Source organism: Periplaneta americana, chromosome 17, assembly GCF_040183065.1.
Source record: "Periplaneta americana isolate PAMFEO1 chromosome 17, P.americana_PAMFEO1_priV1, whole genome shotgun sequence".
Taxonomy (NCBI): domain Eukaryota; kingdom Metazoa; phylum Arthropoda; class Insecta; order Blattodea; family Blattidae; genus Periplaneta; species Periplaneta americana.
The window spans coordinates 40,342,143-40,369,480 of NC_091133.1; the positions used below are offsets into that span (position 1 = coordinate 40,342,143).

Sequence of the window (27,338 nt, forward strand, 5' to 3'; positions counted from 1 at the left end):
GGCTAGTGTAGTTCAAACGTTCAATGATGCCATTTTGTCCTTAAGACGAAGTGTATATTATGTATATTACTTACCAAACATGGTCAGGTTCTGAAACTTTGTAGAATCTGCTCCATGTTGTCAAAAGTAAAACCACTCCAAAAACGAGCCACCAATTCATTTGGCCATTTCTATAAAACAGAAATGAGATTACAAAGAAACTTGAATTTTACAGACCACGTCAAACTAATTCATGCTATAAATAGAAATCTTGCAATTAATTATAGCTTACCACCAGTTAAGAATATTCTTGACTCATTGGTTGATTGACTGATTTATACATAAAATGCAGTGTAATTATTTTTCACCTAGGTATCTACGCCAGAAAGGTTATTATTTCTATATTGATGGAACCAATCTGTCCTCCAGTAAACCCAATAAATTATTTTTATCAAACATAACAACATAACACTGACAACAGAAGTTAAGCAACACCAAATATCCCCCAAAGAATTAAAACAACTACCACTACAAACCATAGAAGAAAGACCCCCTAAATGAATAGTTAAGAATTTATACGGATGGATCTCTTAAGAGACAGCTGGGAGTGCAGGTACAGGCATATACTCTTCACTTATTACATACTAGTCAGAGGAAATAAAAAAAAAAAAATTAAATTTAAATTATGGTTTATTTAATGACACTCGCAACTGCTGAGGTTATATCAGCATTGCCGGTGTGCCAGAATTTTGCCCCACAGGAGTTCTTTTACATGTCACTAAATCTAGTGACATGAGCCTGTCGCATTTAAGCACACTTAAATGCCATTGACCTGGGCTGGGATTGAACCTGCAACCTTGGGCACAGAAGGCCAGTGCTATACCAACTGCGCCACTCAGGGCAACGAGAAAATCAAACTTTGACAGTGAAATTAAGGCCATTTCTGTAGCAATACAACAACTGATATTCAGATCAAAAGTCTCTGATAAAGCAGTATCTTGGTTGACTCACAGTCAGCAATCCAGGCAATAGCTTCAAATAAACATCCTCACTCAAAACTAATATTAGATACCGGAAAACAAGTAACAATTATTCAATGCAGGAAAACAAATCAATTTGCAATGGGTTCATCACATATAGGAATGGAAGAAAATGAGAAGGCAGAGCTCTTGGCAAAAAAAGGAACCAAAAGTTATTGAAAACAGAACACTTCTGAATACTAAGTCCGCCAAAAAATAAATAAGATAGAAAACGAAGGAACAGTTCTTTAAAGAAACACTTCCGTACTCAAAAACCAAGATCTGGAATAACATACAAACTATAATGGAAGAGAACAAAAACAAACCAAGAAGAGAGTCTATATATCTATTTTTCGCCTGAACATCGGTCATGAGTGTCTTGCGGCCCACTTGCACAAAATAGGCATTTATAATTTCAGCATTTATAATTTCAGTATCTGCACCATATGCACTCAAGAGGAAGCAGTTATGAACAGGGACAATTGTTTGTATACATCTGAAGTCTGACTAGTGTAATATGTTACTAGTTAGCAATGGAGGGGAAAGGAACTGATCTACCCCATTATCTTCTGGGTTAGTTGCCTCATGAACGATGCCTTATTGGTGTCATTTATGACATTCAAACATATCTTCGGACAGTTGACTAAACAACAACGACAACAACAATTTTTTCCCAAGCAATGTCAAGAGAAGGTTACAGAAGTAGCTAACATTAAAACTAGGTATGATATAGTGAAAAAGCTAATTCCACAAATTCATAGTTCACCTGTAAATGATATAAAGTTTGTGTCTGTAATGTGAATGTAATACTGTATTTAAGTAGGGTATAAGATGCTCACCATTAGCCAAATACACAGAGCATTAGCTTTCCATACCACAGAACCATGTTCTAATTCCAGCAAGTTCAAATGTAATTTATGGTGATACGAAACTTACTTTAAAAACAATTCAAACTGTCTCCCAAATGTATTCTGTTCCAGGATGAACACTTTGCTATAAAGGAGACTATAAAATAGTGTACTGAAAATGATAGTGCCACTCACATTAAATACTGTCTCAGAAGTATCACTATTTAATTTTGCATTGATCAACATATCTGAAAATTGCTGGAAGGTGATTGGATTATTGTTTGGAGCACGTGGAACTATTTCAAAATTTTGTGTAAATTTTTTTCATAGATTTCATATCAATACATCAATTTTCCAGGATCTATCAAAACAAATTTTAAATTCCTCTTTGTTAATTGTAAATCACCATTTAAGTATATATAAAGTTTTATAAATGAATAAATATATAATTCAGTCAAAGGGATGGCTGCTAAAAAGCAAAGAAAAAAAAAAAAAGAAAAACTTAACTATTTAAAAATATTATTTATTGTAGGCCTACATAAACACATAAATTAATTACATGGACCAAATGGTAGGCCTACCCCTTGTTATGTTATGTTTTATTTAACGACGCTCGCAACTGCAGAGGTTATATCAGCGTCGCCGGATGTGCTGGAATTTTGTCCCGCAGGAGTTCTTTTACATGCCAGTAAATCTACTGACATGAGCCTGTCGCATTTAAGCACACTTAAATGCCATCGACCTGGCCCGGGATCGAACCCGCAACCTTGGGCATAGAAGGCCAGCGCTGTACCAACTCGCCAACCAGGTCGACTACCCCTTGTTATAGGACAGTGATCCCTTTCTGGATTTTCTCTCCCTCATAATTCTATTCATTTTACATCTTGACTACACAACTTTCAACACTAAATTACTTTGGAATATGTATTAATGACTTTCTTGTGTTAAATTTTACTGTACCTGGTTACATGTTTCGACCTGCTATTGGCCTTTTTCAGAACTGGTTGTTGCTGGTCTTGGCGTCTTTTGTTTTGTTTCCTGTGGGGGTGTGTTTGTGTAGTGTAATGTGGAGTCAAAAAGTGTGTGTGTGTTCTGAAATTGAGTTGTGTGTTGAGAATTTCATTTGGATGTGTTTTTGTGTGTCTGTATATTTCGTATTGTTCTAGTGTGTTTAGTTTCTGGCTTTTTGGTTGGATGTGTTGATGTCTCTATTCATTTGATTTGGCATCGGTATCAGAAAATATGCTCTCTGAATATATGAAAGTAGACTCTTTCAATTTTCTCCCATGTAGTCTTTCCATTGACTTCTTCTTCTTTTTCTTCTCCTTCTCATGGCCAACATTAGAGAAAGAGTCCATTTGTTGCCTAGCAGTCCACTACAGTGAGTGATGTTCTCTGCTTCTTATAATTTTTTGTCAAGACTGGAACAGACTAAGTGGTTGTTTCCATTTTGTTGTTGGGTACTTTGCATATGGTGCATTCTTCGGATGATATATGTCAACTCTGTAGAGGTGAGCAGCTAGGCAGGTATGTTCAGTGGCTAATCTGAAGGCAGCAGTAGCTTCTTTTCTTCATCGATTTTTGTATTTTTTTCCCCTAAGCTTATTAATATTTTCCACGATTTTCCTTGTGTATTATTTTGGAGACTTGTGTTGTATTGTGTGTCTCCTTCCTTTTATCTAATTGCTGAATGGACTTTTTGTCAAATTCTCTAATTTGCTGTTGCAATTTGGTTCCCTTTTGTTTGTTTCTGAAGTCCACATTTTCATGCCATATTTTTGGTAAATCTGATTTAATTTCTGTGTTGCTTTCTGTAATAATTCATTATCTATTTTTGCAATACAAATTTGATCATATGGATATAAAATTGTTTTCATGGCTTCATAATTTTGTCTATCCAGACTATAGAAAAGAGCTCTCCAGTAGGCTTGCTCAGCAAAGTCTGACAACCTCTCACAGGAAGAAAACGCAATAATGATGTACGGTACATGTCTCCTTTAGTGCAGTTCTTCTGGAGAATCTCCCTTCCCTTCCTCTACTAATTACTAATATAACATGCGAGAGGTCCAGGACGAATTACTAGGGAAATGGTCTGTTTTCCTGGTATTGCATCCTGGATCTCTTTGACTGTTATATCGGCAACAAGTGGGGATGGCCTACAACAATGCATATTTAGAATATTATACAGCAAGTAGAAAATTGTATCAGTTTAAACTGCATTTCATTTAGAACTAAAATCATAGTCCAGTGAAGGAATGTAGGCCTACATAGGCTAAAACACTTTTGCACATTATTCCCAAAAAAAAAAAGAAAAAAAGAGCCATGAACCTGGCCACAATGACAGATTGAGCTCCAGCTGAATCCTAGAATCACTTGTTATACGTTCCTTAGAGTTCTAATGATTCTCCTAGTTATTTTCAGTACACTTTGTGTGTTTAAACAGTATGAGGGGTTAAAGTTGTCCCAAACGCAACCCTTTAAAGGCACTTTGGTGAATAAGGGTAGGAATAGTATGAAGAGAAATAGTATAACCCGCACATTCCTTTCCTGGATTTCAGTGACTGGAGGAATGTGTAAGGCGGTTCAGAAAAGAATAGGTCTAACTTCGTTTCAGTGTATAGATACGCCTAATAGGCCAAATTTAATGTTAACATAATAGGCAATCATCTTCCTTTCATATCCTTCGTCCAACACCACTGCATAGAGCCCTCTGTGAGACTGTGATCCTTTGTACCTTGGTCTAAGAGTGGGCCGCCAGGATCAAAAGCGGCTTAATTCGAGAAGACAGTTTTGTAAATCCAAGGACAAGATCAAAGATTCATCCGGATTGATCTAAAAAAGTAAGACATTTTATCTTACTTTCTTATCCCATGAACATACCTTAACTATGCAACTGAACAAAGAAGAGAGAGATAGTATAATTTCTCTCTCCAAGAAAACAATGCTATTTATTAATGGAGCCTTGAAAGACTAATTTAACAGAACATACTAGAGGTTGTAACTAAGAGTTATCACAAAGTTTGTAAAATGTTTAAAACTCGTCCATAAAATAGTAAAATCATCATAAAGATCTTATGAATACAGATCCTGATCCACAGGAATGGCCAATCAAATGTAAAAAGCTCTTTCGGTTTCTGAGTCTTACGTGTAGAGTACGGTAAACTTATTTACACTCCCTGAGCATGATTTATTACAGAGAAACATTTTAGTATGACCAATATTTTATTAAATTAATCATTAGTATAAAGAAAGTAATAAGCTGCAGCTTACGGCCGCAAGTACAATTAAATCTTACCTCTTTTTTTTATTTTCTTCCGAGGTTTCTTTAACTTTCGTGTTGCTATATTTTGTTACTTCGCAAACTTTCTGGTAGTTTTCCATTTTTCCATATAAGCAATATTATCGTGCTTTAAACATGTGTACTGTCACCTATTATAGTAGCTCTTCACACCATGGGCGTAAACATGAACACGTTGCTTATATATGATGTTGCCAATTCGTGTAATATGTATGATACAATGTGTTAAGAAACTATGCATGAATTAGACAACGTGACAACATAGCTAACTGTAACAGCTGATTGACCGAACTAGTCGATTCGCTTGTAATTCAACTGTTTACTATGGAAGCTTCTGCAGAATAACATACCTGGCGCTGCAATCAACGACTTACAAGTATTTGCGCCGAGCAAATATAAGGTCTAAGGCCAGGCGTCTTATCATTATTATTTGCTGGGAGAGTGTAAAGTGTAAACATTTATTACAATCCGGATAGATTTAAAAATTATCACGAAGAAAATATGTCTGTTATAGGCAAGGTAATGAATTCTTTGTTTATACTATATCGTCAATATTTGACTGTTTCAATGGTGGGAAAGCTGGTGTGCCTTGTGAAGTTTTACCGCGCTGTATTAAAATTCTCGGTGTAGGTATATGGTTTTGAAGGGGACAGACTTTTATTGGTATATGCATTTAAGTTACGTTACAGTTGTTAAATGTAGCAATTTATATATTTATAATATATGCCAGAGTAGATCCTACAAATGTTTTGACAGCTTTGTCACTTGTGTATTGAAAAGGGTAGGTTGGTGGTAGCATATTTGGAATGTGAATATTTTCATTTTACTTTTTCATGCTTATGTAAACTGTAAGCATGAAAACTAGTGGATAAATACATGCATAAATTCAGTTTTTTGATAAAAGACAAGCGATTCATCGTTAATGTTTTAATTGTATACTTAGTAGGTAAGGATCATAAATATGCCTGGTATTATAATGTGGAACATTTTTGCGAAGTAGTCTATAATGATTCCGGTTAAGTCAAAGTATAATTTGACATTGAAGCATTTGTCATAAACTGCACTTTCTTTTTCAGCCTGTTTTGTATTCGTATTGGAGGAGCTCTTGCTCGTGGAGAGTTAGAATAGGTAAGTGTTGAAAAATTACCAAATGTTCTATAGGCTTATACATCAGTACATAGTAATCCCTTAATCTGAAAATATATACTTTTATACATAATAACAAGACCTAGTAATATTTGTATTGAGGAGGCTAAGGCTCGACTTTGGGCTGTGATGCCATTGTAGTAGTAGTAGTAGTAGTAGTAGTAGTAATATTTGTATTGTTGTTTAGTCACCTGTCCGAAGACAGGTTTGAACCTCATCAGTAACACCAATAAGGCATCACTCGTGAGACAACTAGGCCAGGAGATAATGGGGTAGGATGACCTGTTTCTTTCCCCCTCCAATACATACATTGCCGATTAGCTACATAGCTATTCCACTAATCAGACTTAAGAAGCATACAAGCAATATATTTGTATTATGATCTAATAAAAGAAAATGCTGTACGGTAAATGTATAGAGCAGCGAGAATTTTACTAATTTTCGGAAAAAGAAAGCATAGGTACAGTAGGCTATATTGGGGTCTCCTATATTGTGTTTTTGTTATAGGTACAGTAAAGTTTTAATGCATATTCTGCATTTCAGTAGTAATTACTCAAATTGAATTATAAAATAGTGATTTTCATTTTATTTTACACTGAGAAATTATAAAGACAGTGTTTTGTGTTGTTTTCACCATTAGTCTGCAAATAGGAACAAAAGGATTGTGGAAAAAAAAAAAAGAATAACTTAAATGATATTAATATCTATAACTAGAGGAGGAAGCAGGATTTTAAAATTATATATTGATTGCTGTTTCTGAGAATAATTTTCGATAATTCGCTAGGAAAGCTATACTGGAGGCATAATTGTTTTTTGCTTCACTGCTTCCAGCGAGATGTGATTTTAGTTAGCAGCCACAAATACGTTCAACATAAAAATCGTTTGATACTTATTTGTATGTTCTGTTGTCGCCCCTAGCTCCTACTTGTTACCAATAGGTATAACACTCGAGAGGTCCAGGGTGCAATACTAGGGAAATGGACTGTTTCCCTAGTAATTCGTCTTGGACCTTTCGAGGGATAAGAAAGATGTGTCTCCTTTAATGTAGGCCTAGTTCTTCTGGACAATCTCCCTTCTCCTCTACTAATTACCAACATAACATGCGAGAGGTCCAGAATGAATAACTAAGTTAGGGAGATGTCCTGTTTTCCTAGTATTGCGTCCTGGTCCTCTTGTGTTATAACAGCAACAAGTGGGGGCGATCTACAACAGTGCATTAGAATATTATACAGTACGATTAACCATAAAATGATTTTTATGTTGAACGTATTTGTGGTTGTTAGCGAAAACCACGTGTTTATAACTATTACATCTTACAGAAACCAGTGAAGCAAAAAAAAATTGTACCTCCTTCAATGTAGTTTTTTAGGGTACTTACTTTCTTTTCTTATAAAATACTGTACTAAGTATAGTTCCAGAAAAAAGAAAAGGACCGCCAAATTTTACTAATTACAACGCATTGTGCATGTGCAGTAAACAGGAGCTCCTGTGTGTTATAGTTATAGTATCTACAGGGACATCATTTTATTTTTACTTCAATTTTTATTGTACCTGTGTTTTTGAATGTACTTCACTCCCACCCCCTCTACTAGTAAACTTCCAACCGTACTCCATACAAAACCAAGCGTATACAGTCAAAGTCGCCTTACGGACATAGTAAACACAAACAGTACTGAGTTAGTGGGTATAGTACGTTCCAGAAATATCTTTGCTTTCAATATTGAATCATATTCTCGCATAGGTACTGTCGTACCTATTGCCTATGTTGCATCCCGGTTTCCCCTACTCACTTCTGCCCGTTCCTTTGTGGCTGGGCTGTCTTAGCTGTTTTTTGAAAACATTAATTTCTGTTAGGAATTGGACGTCTACGTAATATTATACAACTGTTTAAAATAACGTCAATAAAAAGGCCTCGTTAATTAATTAACTGTCGCGTGATTTCCCCGCCTTCTATGACCCTGCGACAAAACCACTTGGATGGACAGTAGATAACATGTCTGAATAATTTTATCTTTTTGGATCGGGCAGAAGTGAAGATTGAATTTACAGTACGTAAGGTAATCTTTTATAGAGTAGGTACACAATTATTTCAACATGAGTTACTAGTACGAAGGACGAAACTGGTAATTGGAATTAGGTATAATAGTCTATGTGCGATAATATGCAAAAAAGAACTGAAACCTGTATCGAAATGAACGTCCACCATTTTCAAATATATGTTTAAATATCTATATTATGATTATTTTTCAATTTAACTTCTTTTTCTATATTGTACACTAATGTGCTGTAGACAGTATAATATACACTGCATAATTAATACGTCCGAACGGACAGCTCAGTTCGTGAGTAAAAACACTTATTGTTAATACTGTAGTATGTTTTGATTAAAGAAAAACCTAATGAAAATTATCAAACTCAAAATCGCGATATTTCCTACTTTACGTAAATGGATGAGCTACTTTTCATCCCTCCTATACCTAGTAAAGTGATTTGTTTGTATCTTACGCCCGTATCATCGAATTCCAGTCATGGAAGAGGGTAGCGAATGGTGTTTCCGGTTCACATCCTTTAAGGCAAAGGTATAGCCAGGTTAATATTAGAAATGTTAGTAAAAATAAAATGATGTCCCTGTACTTGTGGACAGTCTTGCGAAACTTGTTGCCTACATACAGGTGAACTGTCATCAAGACTCGGCCAGTTACTTTATTCTGATACTTTACATATCTGGTTGAAGAAAGTTTTTAAGTGTAGGCCTACTTGTGATCAGATGGAAGAGACTAAGGTCATGTTTCAAAGCTCAAGTCTACACTACATGCTAAGAACCAGCAACTAGCTGACTTGTAAACTACATACTAGAGAGCTTTGAACATGTATGCTGGAATCATGGCCTTCTTCATAGACTATTTTTCTGAAAGCCATGAAATTACGGTATAGCACTAAATTAAGAAGGCAGTGTCCTAATGCAGTTTATTAGTTTAATTACGAGTTGTCAGCTGTTATTTTTTGGAAATTCTGATTCTGTGTTTATAAACAGTTTTTCAGGTTTATGAACTGAATGTTAATTTCCTCAGACATTAGAAAAGAAACTTAGAAAGATATAGAATTGTAAAAGATGTTCAAAAGATAACTATGAAGATTACGTTTAGCTATCAATAATCGAAATGTATGTGGAAAAGATAAGGGTTTGAAATATTGCAATATTAAAAAAATGTAGGCCTAATGCAGATACCAACAATGTCAATCTTCCAAGTTAACGTGTTATTCTACATTGAACTCACATTTTATTTCCAAAGCATAATCAGATAACCCCCAATTGTTAATAAGGTATCCATGTTTGTTTAGTCTACAATCAATCAAGCAAGCATTTTCGTTTACTAGCTATTACGGACTTGATTGCTATACACTACGTAGCTTTGGATTGTAACTTCTGATATCACATCTGGCTATTTAGTGAACATTCTACTTCATTTCAGCTGAAAATGTAGCTTTGAAACACAGCCTAACTAGTTCTTTATTATGGACTAAAGTTAATTGTTCTAATACATCATTAGAATCTGTGAGAATAAATTGAAGTATTAGACTGACTTTCAGTTTTTGCCCAAATAGAACGCAGCTTATATTACTCAGAATGGTGGGATACATAGACATTGTGCAACTGAAGTAGGCTGTAATCTTTCATGCAATAAAATTTTATTCAAATTGATTGTTCTAGTACATTGGATTTTGAGTTAGTGTTCGCTCAAAGAACAGTTGGAAGAGAGGAAAAGAAGAAAGGCATTGGAAATTATTTAATATATTGATTAGCCAGTGAAATTAATCTTATTGAAGAAGCAAGTAAGGCAGATAATTAGGTGCCCTGTTACATACAGTTCAATAGATTCTTAAAAATACTCATTTTCACTTCAAACTCAACCGTCTTACAAATAAGGAAGTGAATAACGTCCATCTACCTAAGCCTAAGTCTAATAGATAAAATATCTGCAGATGCAACAAAAAATTTAAAGCTGGAAATAAATTAGGTAATGGTAGATCAGGAAGTGGCTTATTCCTTTCATTCATAGTGTTTGGGCAGGTATTTCCTATTTCCTGCCTTCCTCTTTGTCTCCTCCTATGATCCATATGTTTTAATGTCGTCTTAGCATCTGATAGCTTCTTCTGCCACAAACTCTTCTCCCGTTCACCATTCCGTTTAGTGCATCCTTCAGAAAACAGTTTCTTCTCAGCCAGTGACCCAGCCAATTCCTTTTCCTCTTTCCGATCAGTTTTGGCATCATTCTTTCTTCATCCACTCTTTCCAACACAGCTTCAGTTCTTATTTTGTCTGTCTACTTCACATGCTCCATTCTTCTCCATTTTCACATTTCAAATGCTTCTAGTCGCTTCTCTTCACTTTGTCGTAATGTCCATGTTCCTACATAATAGAATTAAATGGAAAAAGAACAAAATTATAAATCCATAACCCAAAGAATTCCTCAAACTTTAGACATGAGTTTATTGCTGTGAAAAAGCATTATGAACTTATTTTTTTTTTTTATGTTTATATAACGACGCTCGCAACTGCCGAGGTTATAATTATCAGCATCACTGGTGTGGTAGAATTTTGTCCCACAGGTGTTCTTTTACGTGCTAGTAAATCCATTGACATGAGCCTGCTGCATTTAAGCACACTTAAATGCCATCGACCTGGATCAGTGTTGAACCCACAACCTCAGGGGCATAGAAGGCCAGTACTCTACTGGCTACGCCACCCAGGCCAACAGCGTTATGAAAGCCAGACCCAGACAATATGAAGGAAATATGGATATTAACTAATACCAGTACCGTAGTAGAAACAAAATCTCAAATTCACATAGAAGTACCTTTTCAGAAGGGGGCCTATTAGATATGGTGTTCCACAAGGCTCTATTTTAGGCCCAATTCTGTTCTTAGTAATTTCCTAGGAAACAATGCTCATGGGAAGAGAGAATCTGTAGTAGGGAATTTGGATGGGGAACTTATTTCGTCATAGGTGACGTCATAAATCATTACACGCCTTTGAAAATAATTCTTCATTTCTCTTTCTTTCATTTCACTTTTTCTCTCTTTTCCATTCTTCTCTTCCCCTCTTCTTTGCACCAGTAATAAAGTCATATTTGTTTTATATTTTCTTTAGTCTGTATTTAATTTCTAATGTTACATATTTGTAATTATTATATTTTAAATTTTCCTTGACGAGAATCGAACCATGGAGGGTCTCCTCTTCATTCTCCATACGCTTCACTACCAACTGAGCTGTTAGAATGTCTTGGAAGCAGATAGGAAAGTGTCACAGATTATTATGTATTATGATGGCACACAGATACTTTAGAAGTCCCAGAAAGGAGGCACTGCGCTTGAACAGAGGATGAGTGACCAGGTTCATAAGCGAACCATAGTTGAGATAATAATGTTCATTCTGTTTCGTTGTATGTCGTCCCCAAGTAGCTAAACAAGTGCCAGGGAAAATAATTTAGCATAAATTGTAGTGCGATAAAGACTGTAAATGAAACAAAACAAAAGAAAGGGAGAAAAACAATTCCAAGGAATGCATGACAGCAGGATCGAACATGTGATTGACTGCATGGGAAGCAAGTGCTCTCTCCACTAGACTAAAATCTCTGTGATAGAAATGGTTTGTATGAAGCAATATAATACTTCAAGTTTTACTTAAATCGTGAAATTAGACATTAACTTGATTTAGTTTAAATTAATGAGATGCGTTTTATATTAATTGTGAAAATAAACCATCTTGTTATGCCTTGTTATTTATAAATGAAGTAATGGGGTGTGAAAACCGTTATTCATTTGCTATATTATGTGATCTACTTCCTTTTATTAATATATTATGTTCAATCATCGCATTGTTGACTAGGGATGTAGGCTATAGTAATTAATTCTATAGTAGCATGGCGGACAGAGATCTGAGACAGCGGGCTGTAGCGTTAATAGAAAATGACATCTCAGCTTGAGAGGAAGGTCGAAGGTGTCACATTCCATTGAGGACAGCACAGAGGTGGGCTCATAGATTTCAAAATTATAGTGAGTTTCGAAGGCGTGTTCAACGAGGAAAGAGGACATGACTGTTCAGAGTTCATGCAGAGAACCCGATCTACTCTGAAAATGAGTTAAGGACAGTGGCCAACTATCCTGGCACTTCTCGAACAGTAACATCAGTTTGAGAGATGTAAATCTTCATTGCTGGAGAGCTATGGCTAAAGAGGACTCATAAGGGAAACAAGCTGTCAACTGCCTAGTCTGAATTGAATTTAAGAAGGAGAGGGTTATAACAGCCCTAGCACAGCGACCTAAAAGATCTATTGCGCTATCCCCGTCATAATATCCAATCAGTCCAATAGTTTGATGTTCTTAATGAACTGGATCAAACTACGGACTGCGGGACAGTTGATAGCTCATCAAGCTTTGGAAAATGTGTTCCAAAGATGAGAGCTCTTTGATGAGCGAGTGCATTGCATATGCACAATAGATGAGCTATAGACTCATCTCCCTGTGAACAACAAGTACAGGTTGGGTTGATATTATGTCCCAGCCTGTACAGGTTCTTCTTGAGAGCACAGTGTCCTGTAAGGAATCAGACTGCACAGCGGAGCTGTTTTTTTTTTTATCAATTTTAACAGGTCACCTGTTTTTATTGAAATCTCCTATGAGAGCCTTTGAGTGTCTACAGCCCTCACTTGAGTTCCAATAGTTTTTGTGTTTTTTGATATCCCAGTCCCTGATAACCTGCTTTATTGGTCTTTTGAGGTAGTCCCAGCACAGGCTCAGGTCCTATGAATGGGATCTTGGTTCCCTTTTTGGCAGCTTCATCTGCTCTTTCGTTACCACTAATCCCTGCATGTCCTGGCACCCATTTCAGTTGAACTGTATTATGTTCAGCCAGTATCATGAGGGACTCGTAGCACTCCAATACCAGTTTTGACTTGACCAAGGGGGCTTCAAGTGCCTTAAGTGCCACTTGGCTATCTGAGAGTATAAGAATATGTCTACGGTTGTAGCCCTTTCTAATACTTTCCCTGACACTGGCTAAGATAGCAAAAATCTCAGCCTTAAAGACCATGGCATAATGACTCAAGCTAAAAGAAAGCTTGGTGCCATTTCCAAATAATCCAGCACCAGTTCCTGACTTGATTTTGGAACCATCAGTATACCAGACTGGACCTTTATTGTTCTCAAGCTTAACCTGAGTTTCCTGTTCACTGTGCTCTGGGTAAGTGACAGTGAATTTGTTATCAAATGAGACCCTTGGTTCCAAGATGTCGGTTCTCATATTGAGAATCTGATAAGTATCACTGTCCCAAGGGAGTCTGAGGTGATCCATGTGTTCAATATTGAACACTGTTATGGAACAAGTTTTGATGGTGAAATCATTGCAATAAGTAAATGTCTCAGGAATCTTCTATGCCACATCAATAAATTTAGGAATGCAGTTATATTGTCAGACTCCAAAGCAGCTATTCTATCAATCGTCTCTAAACACACACCTTCATCTCAAACAGCAGAAATAACTAAAATGCTCTCTCAATTAATATCACTCAATAAAAGAATTGTATTCCAATGGATACCATCCCATTGTGGAATCCTGGGAAACGAGAATGCGGATGCTTTAGCAAAGAAGGGCAGCACTGCTACTTACAGACCTGTTACTAAATCTGCTTATTACTCTGTGAAGAGATTGATTAAATCTACATACTTAGACTTCAACAAACAAAATTTGATAACACAATCCCAAGGGAAAAAATGGAACTCTCTGCATCAAAATCCACAGTTAATTCCTGATTTACCATGAAAATCGTCTGTAGCTGCATTTAGATTGGCAACAGGCCATGATTGTTTGGCCAAACATCTGCATAGAATTGGAATATGTCAGTCCCCTAACTGTCCATTGTGCAACTCAAACCAAGAAATGGATTCGGAACACCTCAAAATCTGTGCTTCATTGGCTGGTCATGATAATATCTTTGAAAAGTATTGGAGTGCAAGAGGTCAAATGACTTATTGTCAAACGCCTGGCATTAGAAAACAACAACAACAACAACAACACTAGTAAAACTAAACAAATTACAAACAATAGTTATGAAATACCATTATAAAATCTTATGTGATAAAAATTTAAAATAAAATCAATAAAATGCTTGTGTGAGCTGTTGCATCAGTATAATGTTAAAGGAAGATGGAACTGCAGCTTGTTGAATAGTCTGTGAGAGGGGATCACATAATTCCAGTGCAGTGTCTTGTGCGTAGAATTAAAACATAAAAATTGAGGATCATGGTGAAAGTTCCGATGTTTTTAATATACACCATTAAGTATATAACATAACTAATCTTAAGTGTTCCATGAAATGTTAACATATTACATACTTGGTGTGTGGATAAGCTTCAAGGCTTCTACCGCGTTGTCTTGGTGGTAGTGGCTGATGTTTCGATCGCTGTGTTGTGGTCATCTTCAGAGCAGTTGTTGGATAATGAAATAGTGCTCTGAAGATGACCACAACACAGCAGTCGAAACGTCAGCCACTAACACCAAGACAATGCGGTAGAAGCCCTGAAGCTTATCCACACACCATGTACACGAGTCGCGAAAGCCTACACGAACATATTACATACTTGTTTTACGAAATATATCAATAAATAAAATATAGTGTAACAAGGAAATTGTATGCATGTAGGTTATCTATTTACTGAATTAAAAATAAAAAGTTGTATTACTTCTTATGTAATTGAACCTTTTATGGGCATAGTTTTTGTAAGTTGTATTAACCCCATCAATTTGTAGATTGACTGCCTTTTCAGATGATTGTATAATACTACCTTCAGTTGTGGCTGCTTGTCAGTTTTGAATAGTATGTTAACAGGCAGTCACTACTAGTGAATCGTACTGTGCATAATATGGTATGGTCCCTTATTAATCATATGAAGGTTAGGATGCATTCTGTGTCTAATCATTGATTGGTCTATTTTTTTCCTCCCACTAGCATTAAATTTAAAAGAGATACCGTATGATATCAAACCTGTGAGTTTGATAAAAGCTGGTGGTGAACAGCACTGCAATGAATATCGTGAAATTAACCCCATGGAACAAGTACCAGCTCTGCATATTGATGGACACACATTAGTGGAATCGGTAATTATGACACTACTCTAATTTTATGAGACATTTGTCAAAGTATTGATGAAATTTTTAAATTGTTTTATTATTATAATACATTGACCGGCAAAAAAAGTGCAACACTTCACATTTTTATAAAAATCTTTATTACAGTAAAAAATATTTCCCTTCAAATATTTATGATAATTTTATGAAAACAACATATTTGATTATAGAAAATACTGAAACATTATTAGCAACATGCATTTAACTCACAATTTTCTGTAACTTCCGCAGATCTTGAAATTTTGAAATTAACTCGCATCACAATTTTGTCAATTTAAGGCCAGTGAAAACAAATTTAATGTTTACACTGCACCTCTTGAGGTCACTAATCACTAAAAATGGGTATGTCCATCTCTGGCATCTATGACAGCCTGTAAGTGTTGAGGCATATTGCCTACTAACTGTTAAAGCGCCTCTTGGGGGATAAAATCCCATTCCTCCAGCAATGTTGCCCTCAACTGCGCCAAGGTGTTGATGTCACGCCGTTGGACATTCCTTCCAAGCACATCCCACACACGCTCAATAGGATTTATGTCGGGACTACGAACTGTCAGTCTAGGGTTCGTATCCCAACTTTCTGTAGGTACTGCACAACACAATGAGCGGTATGCGGACGGACATTATCGTGCATAACTATAAAGTTCTGGCCAATGAAAGGTGCAAAGGGCATCACATGGTCCTCCAGGATCTCTTCTATGTACTTTTGTGCATTGAGGGTCCCACGATCGATGAGCACAAGCTCATTGCGGGCTATGTTGCTGATGCCAGCCCACACCATTACTGAGCCACCCCCAAATGAAGTCCTCAAGGAGAAAGTAACGGGTGAGTACCTCTCTCCAGGCCTTCTCCACACCTTTTCTCGTCCATCAGCAGACCTCAGGATAAAGCGGCTATCATCAGTGAAGAGGACAGAGGCCCACTGCTCTGGAGTCCATGCCTGTTGCTGCCGCAAAAGGAAGGCGGGCTTCTGTGCCATGGCTCGAGTTGAGGGTCCATATGCTGGCCTTCTGCAAACCTCCTCACTGTCCACTCACTCACTCTCACATGCCTGATATTTTCCAGTCGATTCCTTGCCTGTACTGCTGTGGTATGGTAATCACGCAGAACTTGCAGGGTGAGAAATCTGTCATCCCTGGCACTTGTGTTCCTCCTACGGCCTGATCCCTGTCTCCTGTCATATGTTCCAAGTTCCCTATAACGTTGCATTGCACAGTGAATGCTACCGAGCGATACTCCGATGACCTGAGCCACATAACAAAGGCTGTGTCCATCCTGCACCAAAGCAACTGTCTTTGCAACATCTTCATGGCTAAGAGGCACATGAATAACTGAATAAAATTTTAGTGAATGGTTCAAAATGTTTTCCGATATCCATAGATCATCAATAAGGGTGCCACAAGATTGTAAACCTAAAAAGTTTTATTGCGCTACCCTCAATAAAATCCTAAAGATGAGTACTTCAGAGATTAGGGTGCAATAAACTACCCTAAAGATGATCATATCCTCAATTTCTTTTCTTAAGCAGTTCAGAGGAATGTTCTAATGTGTTAAACATCTTAAAAATGAGAAGAGAATTCTTTGGTTCCTAATTATATAGAAAATATGTAATTTATTTTGAGTGTTACACTCTTTTTGCTCGTCAGTGTAAGTACAGTAGATAAATATTGCATCTATATTAGGATAGGGGTATGTAATATTTAATTTTTAAATTTTAATTGGGATATTCAAAATGTAATTTTCGGTTGCTATTATCCAGTGCATTTCTTTTTTTTAATGAGAAAAGTTGTTAGTAGTCAACAAAAGTTACAAGTTTTGTAGATTTATAATAGCACCTGAGTTCCAGATGTATTGTTAGTTAGAGTTGTATTCACTGTCAATTATACGATTCATTTTGCCGTTCCATGACAGAAATGTTAATTTAAAAAAATGAGAGAGGAAAGCTGTTGGTACTGTGTACTGTTGCATACTGCAAGAAAAAAAAAACGCTTATTATCATGCCCCTTTTAAGTCAACAGTGAAAATTTCTGGTGTACATAAAATTACTTACTGAAAGTTATAAAAGTAAATACCATTACTGTTCACATGTTTGTCCCATTTTGTCACAAGGCGATTGATACCATATTGAAAGAAATCAGACCTCATTTATAATAGTCATGTATGCTCGAATTTGTCCAATTTCTTATCACTCTAAGGTAATCTGTCTTTCAGCATTTTCTTTATGGACCTATGAGGTGGAAATCACTCAAAACGAAGTTCAGCCTATAAGGAGGATACTGAAGAATTTTTGTCATTGTATGCTATGGTTGTTAGTCTGCTACTTGCTCACTGTCTAACAATGAAGTTCGTTTTGTTTGAAATTTGAGAGATCATTTCCACACTACAAACACTCATAATATTCAAGTCATAAACCTTCAACAATTATGTGTGAATTTCTGATCCTGCATCCTGCATAGCCTTTTGTCCACAAAAATCGAATGCTGTATGTACTTCAATGTTGAACCAAATTTTCAAATGTGTTGCCATGTCAGATTGCTAGTAGGCCATCGAGCATGGTTTCTCAGTGTCCACTTTGGATGTAGACTGGCTCTCACAACCTCTATTGTGGTGTAGAATTTTATTGAAATTCTTATCATGCAATGTGTTATGTAGAGCACATAATCAGAACATATTTTCTGAATGAACTAGTTCATAAATGACGTCATAAGAGATCAGAAATTTAAAAACCATTTCACACATAAGCACTTCTGAGTGGTACTGCGGTGCAGCTAAAAAATGCTTCAAATTATGACAGAGTTCAGTCTCATAATTGATCACTTTGTGTAAACACCTGTTATGCTTTGTTGGCTGAAACTTGCTGGGCTGCATGGTGTCATAGTGGCTCAGTTGCACTTCACATGTGAATGCTTCCATTTAAAGCCATGTTTTGCTAGTGGTGGCAGTGCTGAGAAACCTACTCAGTGGTGGCATGTGAAAAGACTTTAACATGGAAGTTTTGGCAATAAAAGAATAATGATGACCATTAACTAATAATACAAATATCATTATAAGTTGAATGGTAGCATCATGAAAGTTGGTCATGTATGCACAATAGCGAAGGCATGCAGCAAAAGGTGTTTGTCAGTTGTAAATGTACTTATTGTCTCATGTGGAAGCCAACATCGTTCTGATTACATGTTGTCACAGGAGTGCCACTAATTGCATGCCTATGTGTGTAAGATTGAAAATGTCTGCAAAGGCAAGAACCCAAGCTCTGAGAAACGTAATAAGCCTAAGAAAGACAAAGACATAAGTATCAGGTACAATAATTGAAATAATCATCAGCAAGTGTGTTACCGTTTCTTTTATTCATTCATAGTGTTCTGCCCAACACAAGGTCTTTCACTGCAAACCCAGCATTCTCCAGTTTTTCCTATTCTCTGCCTTCCTCTTAGTCTCTGCATATGATCCATATATCTTAATGTCGTCTATCTGCTCTTTTTTCTATTAAAAGCTTTCTTTGTCATTGCTATTCTCCTTTTGACTTCGTGGCAGCAGCTCATGTTACTGCTTATAGTACACCTCAAGTATTTGAAGCTGTCCACTTGTTCTACTGCCTCATTTAGAATTCACAAGTTTACCTTCTTTACTTTTCTTCCTATGACCATGGTTTTCGTCTTGTTGGTATTTATCTTCATTCCATACTGCTCACCTCTGTCATTTACCTTCAGTAACATATCCCTTAGTTTCATCTCCTCTTCTGCTAACAACGCCATATCCTTCTTCCTCCTACTATCCTCCCATATTCTGAAAACAGTTCTTCACTAAATTTTCCAAGTAGATGTTGAACAGGGTAGGTGCTAGAGGACATCCATGATGTACTGCTCTCCCTATTTTAGTTCTTCCTGACATTTCCTCTCCTATCTTGACTTTGACTTGTTTCGTATAAAGATTACTGAACAGCCTTCTCTATTTCGAATTCTCGCAAATTTTATTTAGGATCCCCATCAGTTTATTCCAATTCACTCTGTCAAACTCTTGTAGATCCACAAATACTATATACATTCCTTTATTCTTCTCTAGGTATCTTTTGCCGATTGTTCATAGCAGTCCAATTGCGTCTCTCTTACCTTTTCCTTTCTGACGTCAAACTGTTCTTCTTCCAACTGTTCTTCTATTTTATAATATAAACGTCGATTTAGTATTCACAGAAGAATCTTCGCCAAGTGTGATATCAGGCTGATGTTCCTGAACTCATTACATTTCTTGGTATTATTTTTCTTCGATATTGGAAGCAACACTGCCTCTGTAAAATCTTCAGGCCAGTTGCCTTTCTTATATATTTCATTGCATAATGGTATTACCAGTAATAGATGTTCATTATAAGTAGCGTTTGGATTTATATGACCTAAAAAAATAGGATCCATGCAGGCATTTATGACCTAAACACATAAAAATATGACCAATAAAATTCGAAATATGACTTTATCAGTAACATTTGTATGTTAGATTTTTTTAATTCTCAGCATTATACATTGATTAAAATACAGTGTCTAACAAGTTGGATGTTACATTTAAGCAAATTACTTCAAATTTCCTCTGTCTTTAGAATAGCATGTTGGAAAGATACTGAAGAAACAAGGAGTGACCGATAGGGAGGAGAAAGTTACGAACACTTGAAAATTGTAAGGAAACCCTGTTTTGTTAAGTACAGCATGCTATCGCTCACAGGGCCAAACAATAGAAGTCTACCTGCCATTTGAAACCCCACATTCCACTGTCAGTGCATACTTTCTTTTCATTGCATTTCTGCGAAAATATACTTATTTTAGAGCTATCCTGAAAAACTTTCATAGTATTACATTTCTCCAAAAATATAGGCATTTTAAAGCTATCCTAAAAACTTTCATAATATTATATTTTATCACTGTTCGTTATGGTTTGAATGAATGCATTGAATATGATAAATGTGTAAAATATAACATCATGACGCGAATTTTTACTGAATATGCTATAAAACTTTAAAAAGCCTAAATATGCATACTGTTATTCTCAAAATACAACATTAATATGCAGTTTCGTACTAAATATGCTACAAAATTAAAAACTGTCCAAATATGCATTTATATGCCCAATAAAACCCTTTCATTTTCTTCAGAATGCTTGGAATCAAGTTTAAATCAGTCTGAAAACTGAAACAATCACATATAAAAAAGTATTACATGTCATAGAAATCCGCCCTTTAATAATAAGCATGAATTGCTGCTCCTGTGATTAAACTAAAATCATTTTTCTCCCTTAAAAAAATATAGTTACATCTACTTCATTATATCATTATTTCAACAAGTATTGAATTAATACAGAATAAATCTCTTAAATTAAGAATTTAACTCCAACAAAGTGTTCAACTTTATTCAGATTATGAAATTATTCCACAGAAATCAGCATATAAATTACGAAAAACAAGCTGAATGCTGTTTATGTATTTTCTCTGAAAAATTAATGGTAATTGCTTTTAAAGGAAATGCCATTAAGAGGAAAAATAGTTAATAAATTAATTAAGTTATTAATATCGTGGGTTGTTATGTATTTTATAGGAGTGCTGAAGAAAGGAAAATGAAGTTACACATAATAGTTACCTATGAGGCACACTAAGAAAAATTAGCTAATTCTACAATCTGATGTGTAGAAAAATTTGGGACAACTCAGACTGTAATAAGTTTCATAAGCCTGAAACATAATGTTGATAATGGAAATCACATCTGAATTTTAAATACATTTTGTATAAGTGCGTTAAGTTTTATTGAATAAATGAAAAATAAAATTCATACAGACTGTTTCTGAATAATAATATAAATGACTATACTAATCTTACTGTTCTTCATTTCAGCTCAATATTATCACTATCTTGAAGAAACGAGTCCTTCCAGACCTCTAATGCCACAGGATATTTGATCATACTAATCTTACTGTTCTTCATTTCAGCTCAATATTATGCACTATCTTGAAGAAACGAGGCCTTCCAGACCTCTAATGCCACAGGATCTTTAATCATACTAATCTTACTGTTCTTCATTTCAGCTCAATATTATGCACTATCTTGAAGAAACGAGACCTTCCAGACCTCTAATGCCGCAGGATGTTCACAAAAGAGCAAAGGTAAAGAATTTGAACTTTTTTTGTCAATTTAGGTATTTTGACTATTTATAATCTTTATATATTAGATATTTTAGTCTTTGCACATGATTCCTTGGCAAATGTTGATTTAAGATGTGACTTACACGATTACAATACCAGACTGAAATCAAATATAAATACAGTGAAACCTCTCATTTACGGACATCGAAGGGACATAACAATCTGGCCGCATCTGGGAGGTGTCCTTTATTGGGAGGGAGGCTCCCCAATCTAACATAAAATTTATAATATGCATTATGTATCCCTCATGCTTTAAATGGAATGTATTACTGTAGTTTAATTCTAAATACTGTACTGCAGTAAATTCTTTGCAACTTTGAACTACAGTAGATAAGACCGAAAAAGGAAAATACAGTACTGTGCCATGCAATTTTATTCTAGGTCTACAGTTATGCAGTACTGTAATTTACAGTTTTCAACTTAACCTTTACGTTCAGCAATGTCTCTCGAAACAGAAAAACTGATTGAAGTGAAGAGAATAACCCTACTAACCCTATCATGTGTTGAATACAATTTCACGATCGCGGAAAGCTTGGACCCATCAGACGGGTTAAATTTTATGATTCTGTTTATCCACCCACCTCCAGCTAACAAGGGGTAGCCGGCTGGGCTAGTGGTAGCCTACGAGACCCTTATTTCTTCTTTCATGTTAAAGAATTTCTGTTCAGTTCTAAAAACTAAATTCTCTATTTTTGTAACACATTAGGTCTTGAAATCCAAGTTCTGTCTGCAGTCAGGAGGTAGAGCAAGTTTTAGGACTGTGAAACAGCTGTCCATGTCTGAGAGTGTCCGTAAACGAGAGTTAAATTTATCATTATTTCTATATTATTTCAATTGGGACATAAAAATCTGTCCGTATATGAGGAGTGTTCGTATCTTGTGGGTGTTCGTAAGGAAAGGTTTCACTGTGTCTTATTTTAGATTAAACAAGACTCCCAATAGTTACTTATATCTTGTACCTAAATTTTACAACTGAAACTTGAAAACTTGAAATTCGTAAATAGTAAAGCTCTTAAAATTAGAGTATACATATGGCTGGTAAAGCATTCTTTTTATTCAATTGATGAATGTTTTAATCTTAATTCATGTAATATTAATATGTAATATATTTTTTAACAATGTAGCTATTATGTACTGTTTTTTTTTATATTGATCTTGTCAATTGCCTGTATAGTACCTAAAGATAAATAAATGGGACCACTGCTGCTGCTACTATTTCCAGGTCTTCTACAAAATACATGTACAGTGGAATATCGTTACATAGGATCAGTGAAAACTTTGACACAAAATTCCATAATGGTCATATTCATTGTATTTACACAGGTAATTTTATTACTTCGTCAGACAGGCATCCATTATTTCCTATATTTGTTATCAAGTCATTTAAGAGCTTGTGCTATATTCATTCAGGGATTTTGATCTCTTTTAGATTACTTTGTTGTGTGAATGTTTGGTTGCGCAATTCATATACATACTGTTTACATGATTTGTGATGAAATCTGTGAATAGTGTATCATGTTAAGACATGTCTTTGCATCCGATTCTCTTTGATCCATTTTCTATCTGTTATTATGTATGTGCTTAGAAGTCAGGAACTGTTCCCATCTGCTTCCCTTTCTGCCATTCTATAACTTCAGTATATGGTTCAGATGGTTGCAGACTAAGCCATATGTTCTCAACATAGAAAGTTTCCCTGGCCAGCTGATAAATATGTCTACAGGATGCTGTTCTTCGATGTCTTAGTGCATGTGTCAGAAAACGAGCTCTTATTCTTTCCAATCTTTCGAGGTCATTAATAATTAATTTTTCCCATATAATTTCAATCCTATATATGGTTGTAGGTGAGATTGGGGTGTTGAATAACATCATTGCTGTAATTAGAAATAGGCAGGATAGGTTTTTTTTTTGCTATGGATTACTTTCTTGGCTACTGTTGACTCTGTTGTATATGACATCAGAAAAAAACTCTCCCTTGTTTGCACCGTGCGTTGTTTAAGATTAGGGTTATCTTCTATTGTTGGTTTTCTCCTCTTTTGAATATCATTTGGACTGTTTTCTCTAGGTTTATAGTAAAACTGTTTTTCTTCGGCACATCTATATAGCTCTTAGAGAGCTTCCTTTAGCTCCTTATTTTGGGCTTCTCAAGGCCATGTCATCTGCATTGATTGTCGTTTCTAATGTGTCTTTCATTATTCTTGTTATATTAGCTGTGGCATTGTTAAATAGGACATATTTCCTAATGTTCTGAAGAGTACGAGATGCATTTGAAAAGTTTGTGGCCTGACACAGATGGCATTGAAAATGTGTTAACAATACTGCCATTGTTAATGGCCATTTTATATTGGTTCAAGCGCGAAAAATCTTAATTTTCTGTTGACTACATTTTGTGTAGTTAAATTTTGAAGTTAGTGCACTGAACAGATTGGAAAAAATGGAAGATATCGAGCTTCGTGCTGTCATTAAATATTTCGTAAAAAGAAAGGAACAAGTCCAACAGAAATTAAAGGAGACATAGATGCTATACTGGGGGAATCCACTCCTGCATTTTCGACTGTGAAAAAATGGGCAGCATTATTTAAACATGGCCGAGAGAGTATGGAAGATGACCCCCACAGTGGACGTCCAGTAACAGCAACGAGTGAAGAAGTCTTAGAAAAAATCCATGGTATGGTGTTAAATGACTGTTAACTGAAAGTGTGGAAAATTAGCTTGTTTATGCGTATCTCAACTGAATGGGTGCTCCACATCTTAGTTAATGTCTTGGGAATAGTGAGTTTCGTGTTTAACACTGGAACAAAAGCATTTCGAGGGATTGTCTGGCTCGATTCTATAAAACTACCACCGACTTTTTGAGGCGGTTTGTGACCACTGATAAAATCTGGATCCACTACTACATACCAGAGACAAAACAACAGTTAAAACAATGAAAGCACAGTGATTCTCTGCTGCCAAAGAAAGCAAAAGGTGTTCAATCGGCTGGGAAAGTCATGGCATCCGTGTTCTGGGATTCTAACTGGATAAACGTGATTGACTATCTAGCAAATGGGAGAACAATAACTAGAGAATATTATTCAAATCTCCTGCAGCAACAGAAATGGAAAATTCGCGACAAGAGGCTGGGTATGGCCAGGAAGAAAGTGTGGTTTCATCACGACAGTGCACTTGCTTACACATCTGCAATCACGATTACTAACTACACGAACTATGTTTCGAATTGTTGCCACACCCTCTTACATACCACATCTCGCACCCTTAGACTTCTTTCTTTTCCCAAAGCTCAAAACTTGCTTAGCTCTGAAGAATATTGATCAAATGAAGAGGTTATTGCAGCAGAAGAAGGCTTTTTTTTTTGCAGATCTCGAGAAATCTAATGCAAGGAGGGTATAGCAGCATTGCAACACCAGTGGACCAAGTGTGTCAATCTCAGGGAGAATTATGTTCAGAAATAAAGATTGTTTCAGAATAATCCTAGTTTAATTTCTATGTCAGGCTATGAACTTTTCAAACAATCCTAGTAGATAGGCATCCCCTGTCTTGTTTTAATTGAGATGTTTGGTTCCGATAAGTTACATTAAAGGCCAGTGGGGACCCAGACACTATGTTATTATATTATATATTATATTATTTATTATAGCACTATTCTTCTTTGCAATGATATAGGCCTACTTTCAGATAAGACGCATTCTAGAGTTGGAAAAGCTATCATAACATAATTATAATTTTTTTAAGTATCTGTATGTTCATAGCTGTATTCGTAATTCAGTGTAATTGTAACTCTTCTTCTGGAAGGAAGTGTATTAATGCATTTGAATTTAATTGTTAGTAAAAAATAAAGATAGGCCTATATGATAGATATAGGAGACATTTTGTTTGTATGCAACTCCTCAAAGATCAATCATAAGTGTTTTTTTCTGCTATGATTAGAATTAGGGTTCAGATAGAATTCCTATTTTGGTACATTTCGCTTACTAAATATACAGCAGTGTCCCTCTGGTATCTCAGTGCTAGAGTGCAAGTTTATCTTTACACTAACTAGAATTTAATCTCTTGTTTTATTCTCGTGATGAACAAGATTCAATATTGAGAGTGTTTTTCGAGATTGCTCCATTTTATCTGAAGTTTTGAAACTTTCAGTTTTACTCTGCTTTTTCCTCATTTAATTTTATTGGACAAAAAATCATTAGCACTCAACAGTGCACTAACTTAGGTGATGCAAGATGGAGTTGGCTAGCCAGATGTACAACTTCTCTGTGCAATGCAATACTAGTAATATGGGGAAGTATTTTGCAAGACTTTTCAGGGATTGTGAAACTTAATTCAACCATCTCTGTGGCATCTGAAATGCAAATATGTCAGGTTTCATTTATGTTACCCCTTTCTTTCAAGAGATTATGTATGGAATGGATGGTCATCTTCAGAAGTATTTTTGTCATCAACCTTTTCACTCCCCAGCTTATATCCATTTCAGTATGAGTACTTAAATTTATGAAACAAATTTAAGGTAAGATTAATAAAATTGGTTGACATGCAGTACATTTCTCTAAAAACTTACAGTTGTGCTATCTTTGGAAGGAATTTATGTCACATGCTCTCTTTAGAAAATTTTGTAATAGCTATTTATAGGATCATTCCCATTTCCATTGTCCTCGAGATTGGATATTTTAATAGTTTTTCATGGTATCATGGTATAAGTAATCTTCATTCCGTAATTTTAAATCTGTGCACATGAAAGCATCTTAACCCTTCATTTTTTATCTGTGGTTTACTTTGTATTTATTTTTCTCTAGTAGGGTAACTTCTCTGTGGGAAGTAGTAATCTATTTCTTTATATTTATAGGTCCGAGAAATCTGTGAAGTGATTGCATCTGGAATTCAGCCTTTGCAAAATCTTATTGTTCTTATATATGTAGGGGAAGAGAAGAAAAAAGAATGGGCTCAACACTGGATCAACAGAGGTTTCCGAGGTAAGTACATCCATAACATCTTGCTTGTGAATGAATGTGTGCCTAATGCCTACCCACTTCACTTTGCGTAATTCGGGTTTAGAGTCTAATAAAAGAGTAGATCTTTTATTTCTGCTTATGTGTGTTTTTTCCTCTCTAATATTTTCCAGAATATTTATTTCGTAAGTTACGATTGCTTCATTCAAAATGTTGAGTAATAACTAGAGTCCATATTTATATATACTAAAATTTAATACTTTTACTCAGTATAGTTTATAAACATAAAAGTCATTATTCCAATTAGCTTTCAGATGCAATTCTTGTCATTCAATATTTCTCTTTGGTACAGTTAATGGTCTTCAATCCTCCTAAATGCCACTTACAAATTAATGTGCAGTTTATAAGATTCATTGTCTAGTCCTGACTGAGTTCTTTAGTATTACATTTTGTGAACCAGACTTAAAAACCCTCCTAACCGACACCACATACATTCAACTACAGTGTGTGTCAGTCTTAACTTTTAGTACATACTATAAATCCAGGCCAAAGTAAAACACCAGATTTCATAAAGGTCAATAATAAGTGTGATGATAGAAGATAATATTGTTGGAATGTTGCAAACACCAATGTTATGAGTATCAGATACCTGAGAAGATACAGCTTGAACTACTATGAAGCTTAATTATACCAGGTGTTTCAGACAACCCGTATCAGCCTTTTTCTCGAAAACTATGTGATACTGGT

General features: G+C 35.6%; 2 protein-coding genes across 3 annotated transcripts in view; one reads left to right on the forward strand and one right to left on the reverse strand.

Moving 5' to 3' along the window:
- The window catches only part of tw (Protein O-mannosyl-transferase 2), a 42,345-nt gene extending 36,931 nt beyond the window's left edge, over positions 1-5,414 (reverse strand). For both annotated transcript variants that reach the window (XM_069816783.1, XM_069816782.1), the window contains exons 1-2: positions 5,142-5,414; positions 75-170 (exon numbers count right to left, since the gene is read on the reverse strand). In XM_069816783.1, coding sequence (XP_069672884.1) covers positions 75-170; positions 5,142-5,227 — 182 coding nt within the window. In that variant the 5' untranslated portion in view covers positions 5,228-5,414. The remainder of the gene's footprint in view (positions 1-74; positions 171-5,141) is intronic.
- A 72-nt stretch (positions 5,415-5,486) lies between these two features.
- Positions 5,487-27,338, forward strand: part of LOC138693130 (probable maleylacetoacetate isomerase 2) — a 28,256-nt gene continuing 6,404 nt past the window's right edge. The window contains exons 1-5 of the mRNA XM_069816786.1: positions 5,487-5,663; positions 6,221-6,272; positions 15,299-15,447; positions 21,535-21,612; positions 26,489-26,615. Of these exons, the coding sequence (XP_069672887.1) occupies positions 5,646-5,663; positions 6,221-6,272; positions 15,299-15,447; positions 21,535-21,612; positions 26,489-26,615 (424 nt within the window). The 5' untranslated portion in view covers positions 5,487-5,645. The remainder of the gene's footprint in view (positions 5,664-6,220; positions 6,273-15,298; positions 15,448-21,534; positions 21,613-26,488; positions 26,616-27,338) is intronic.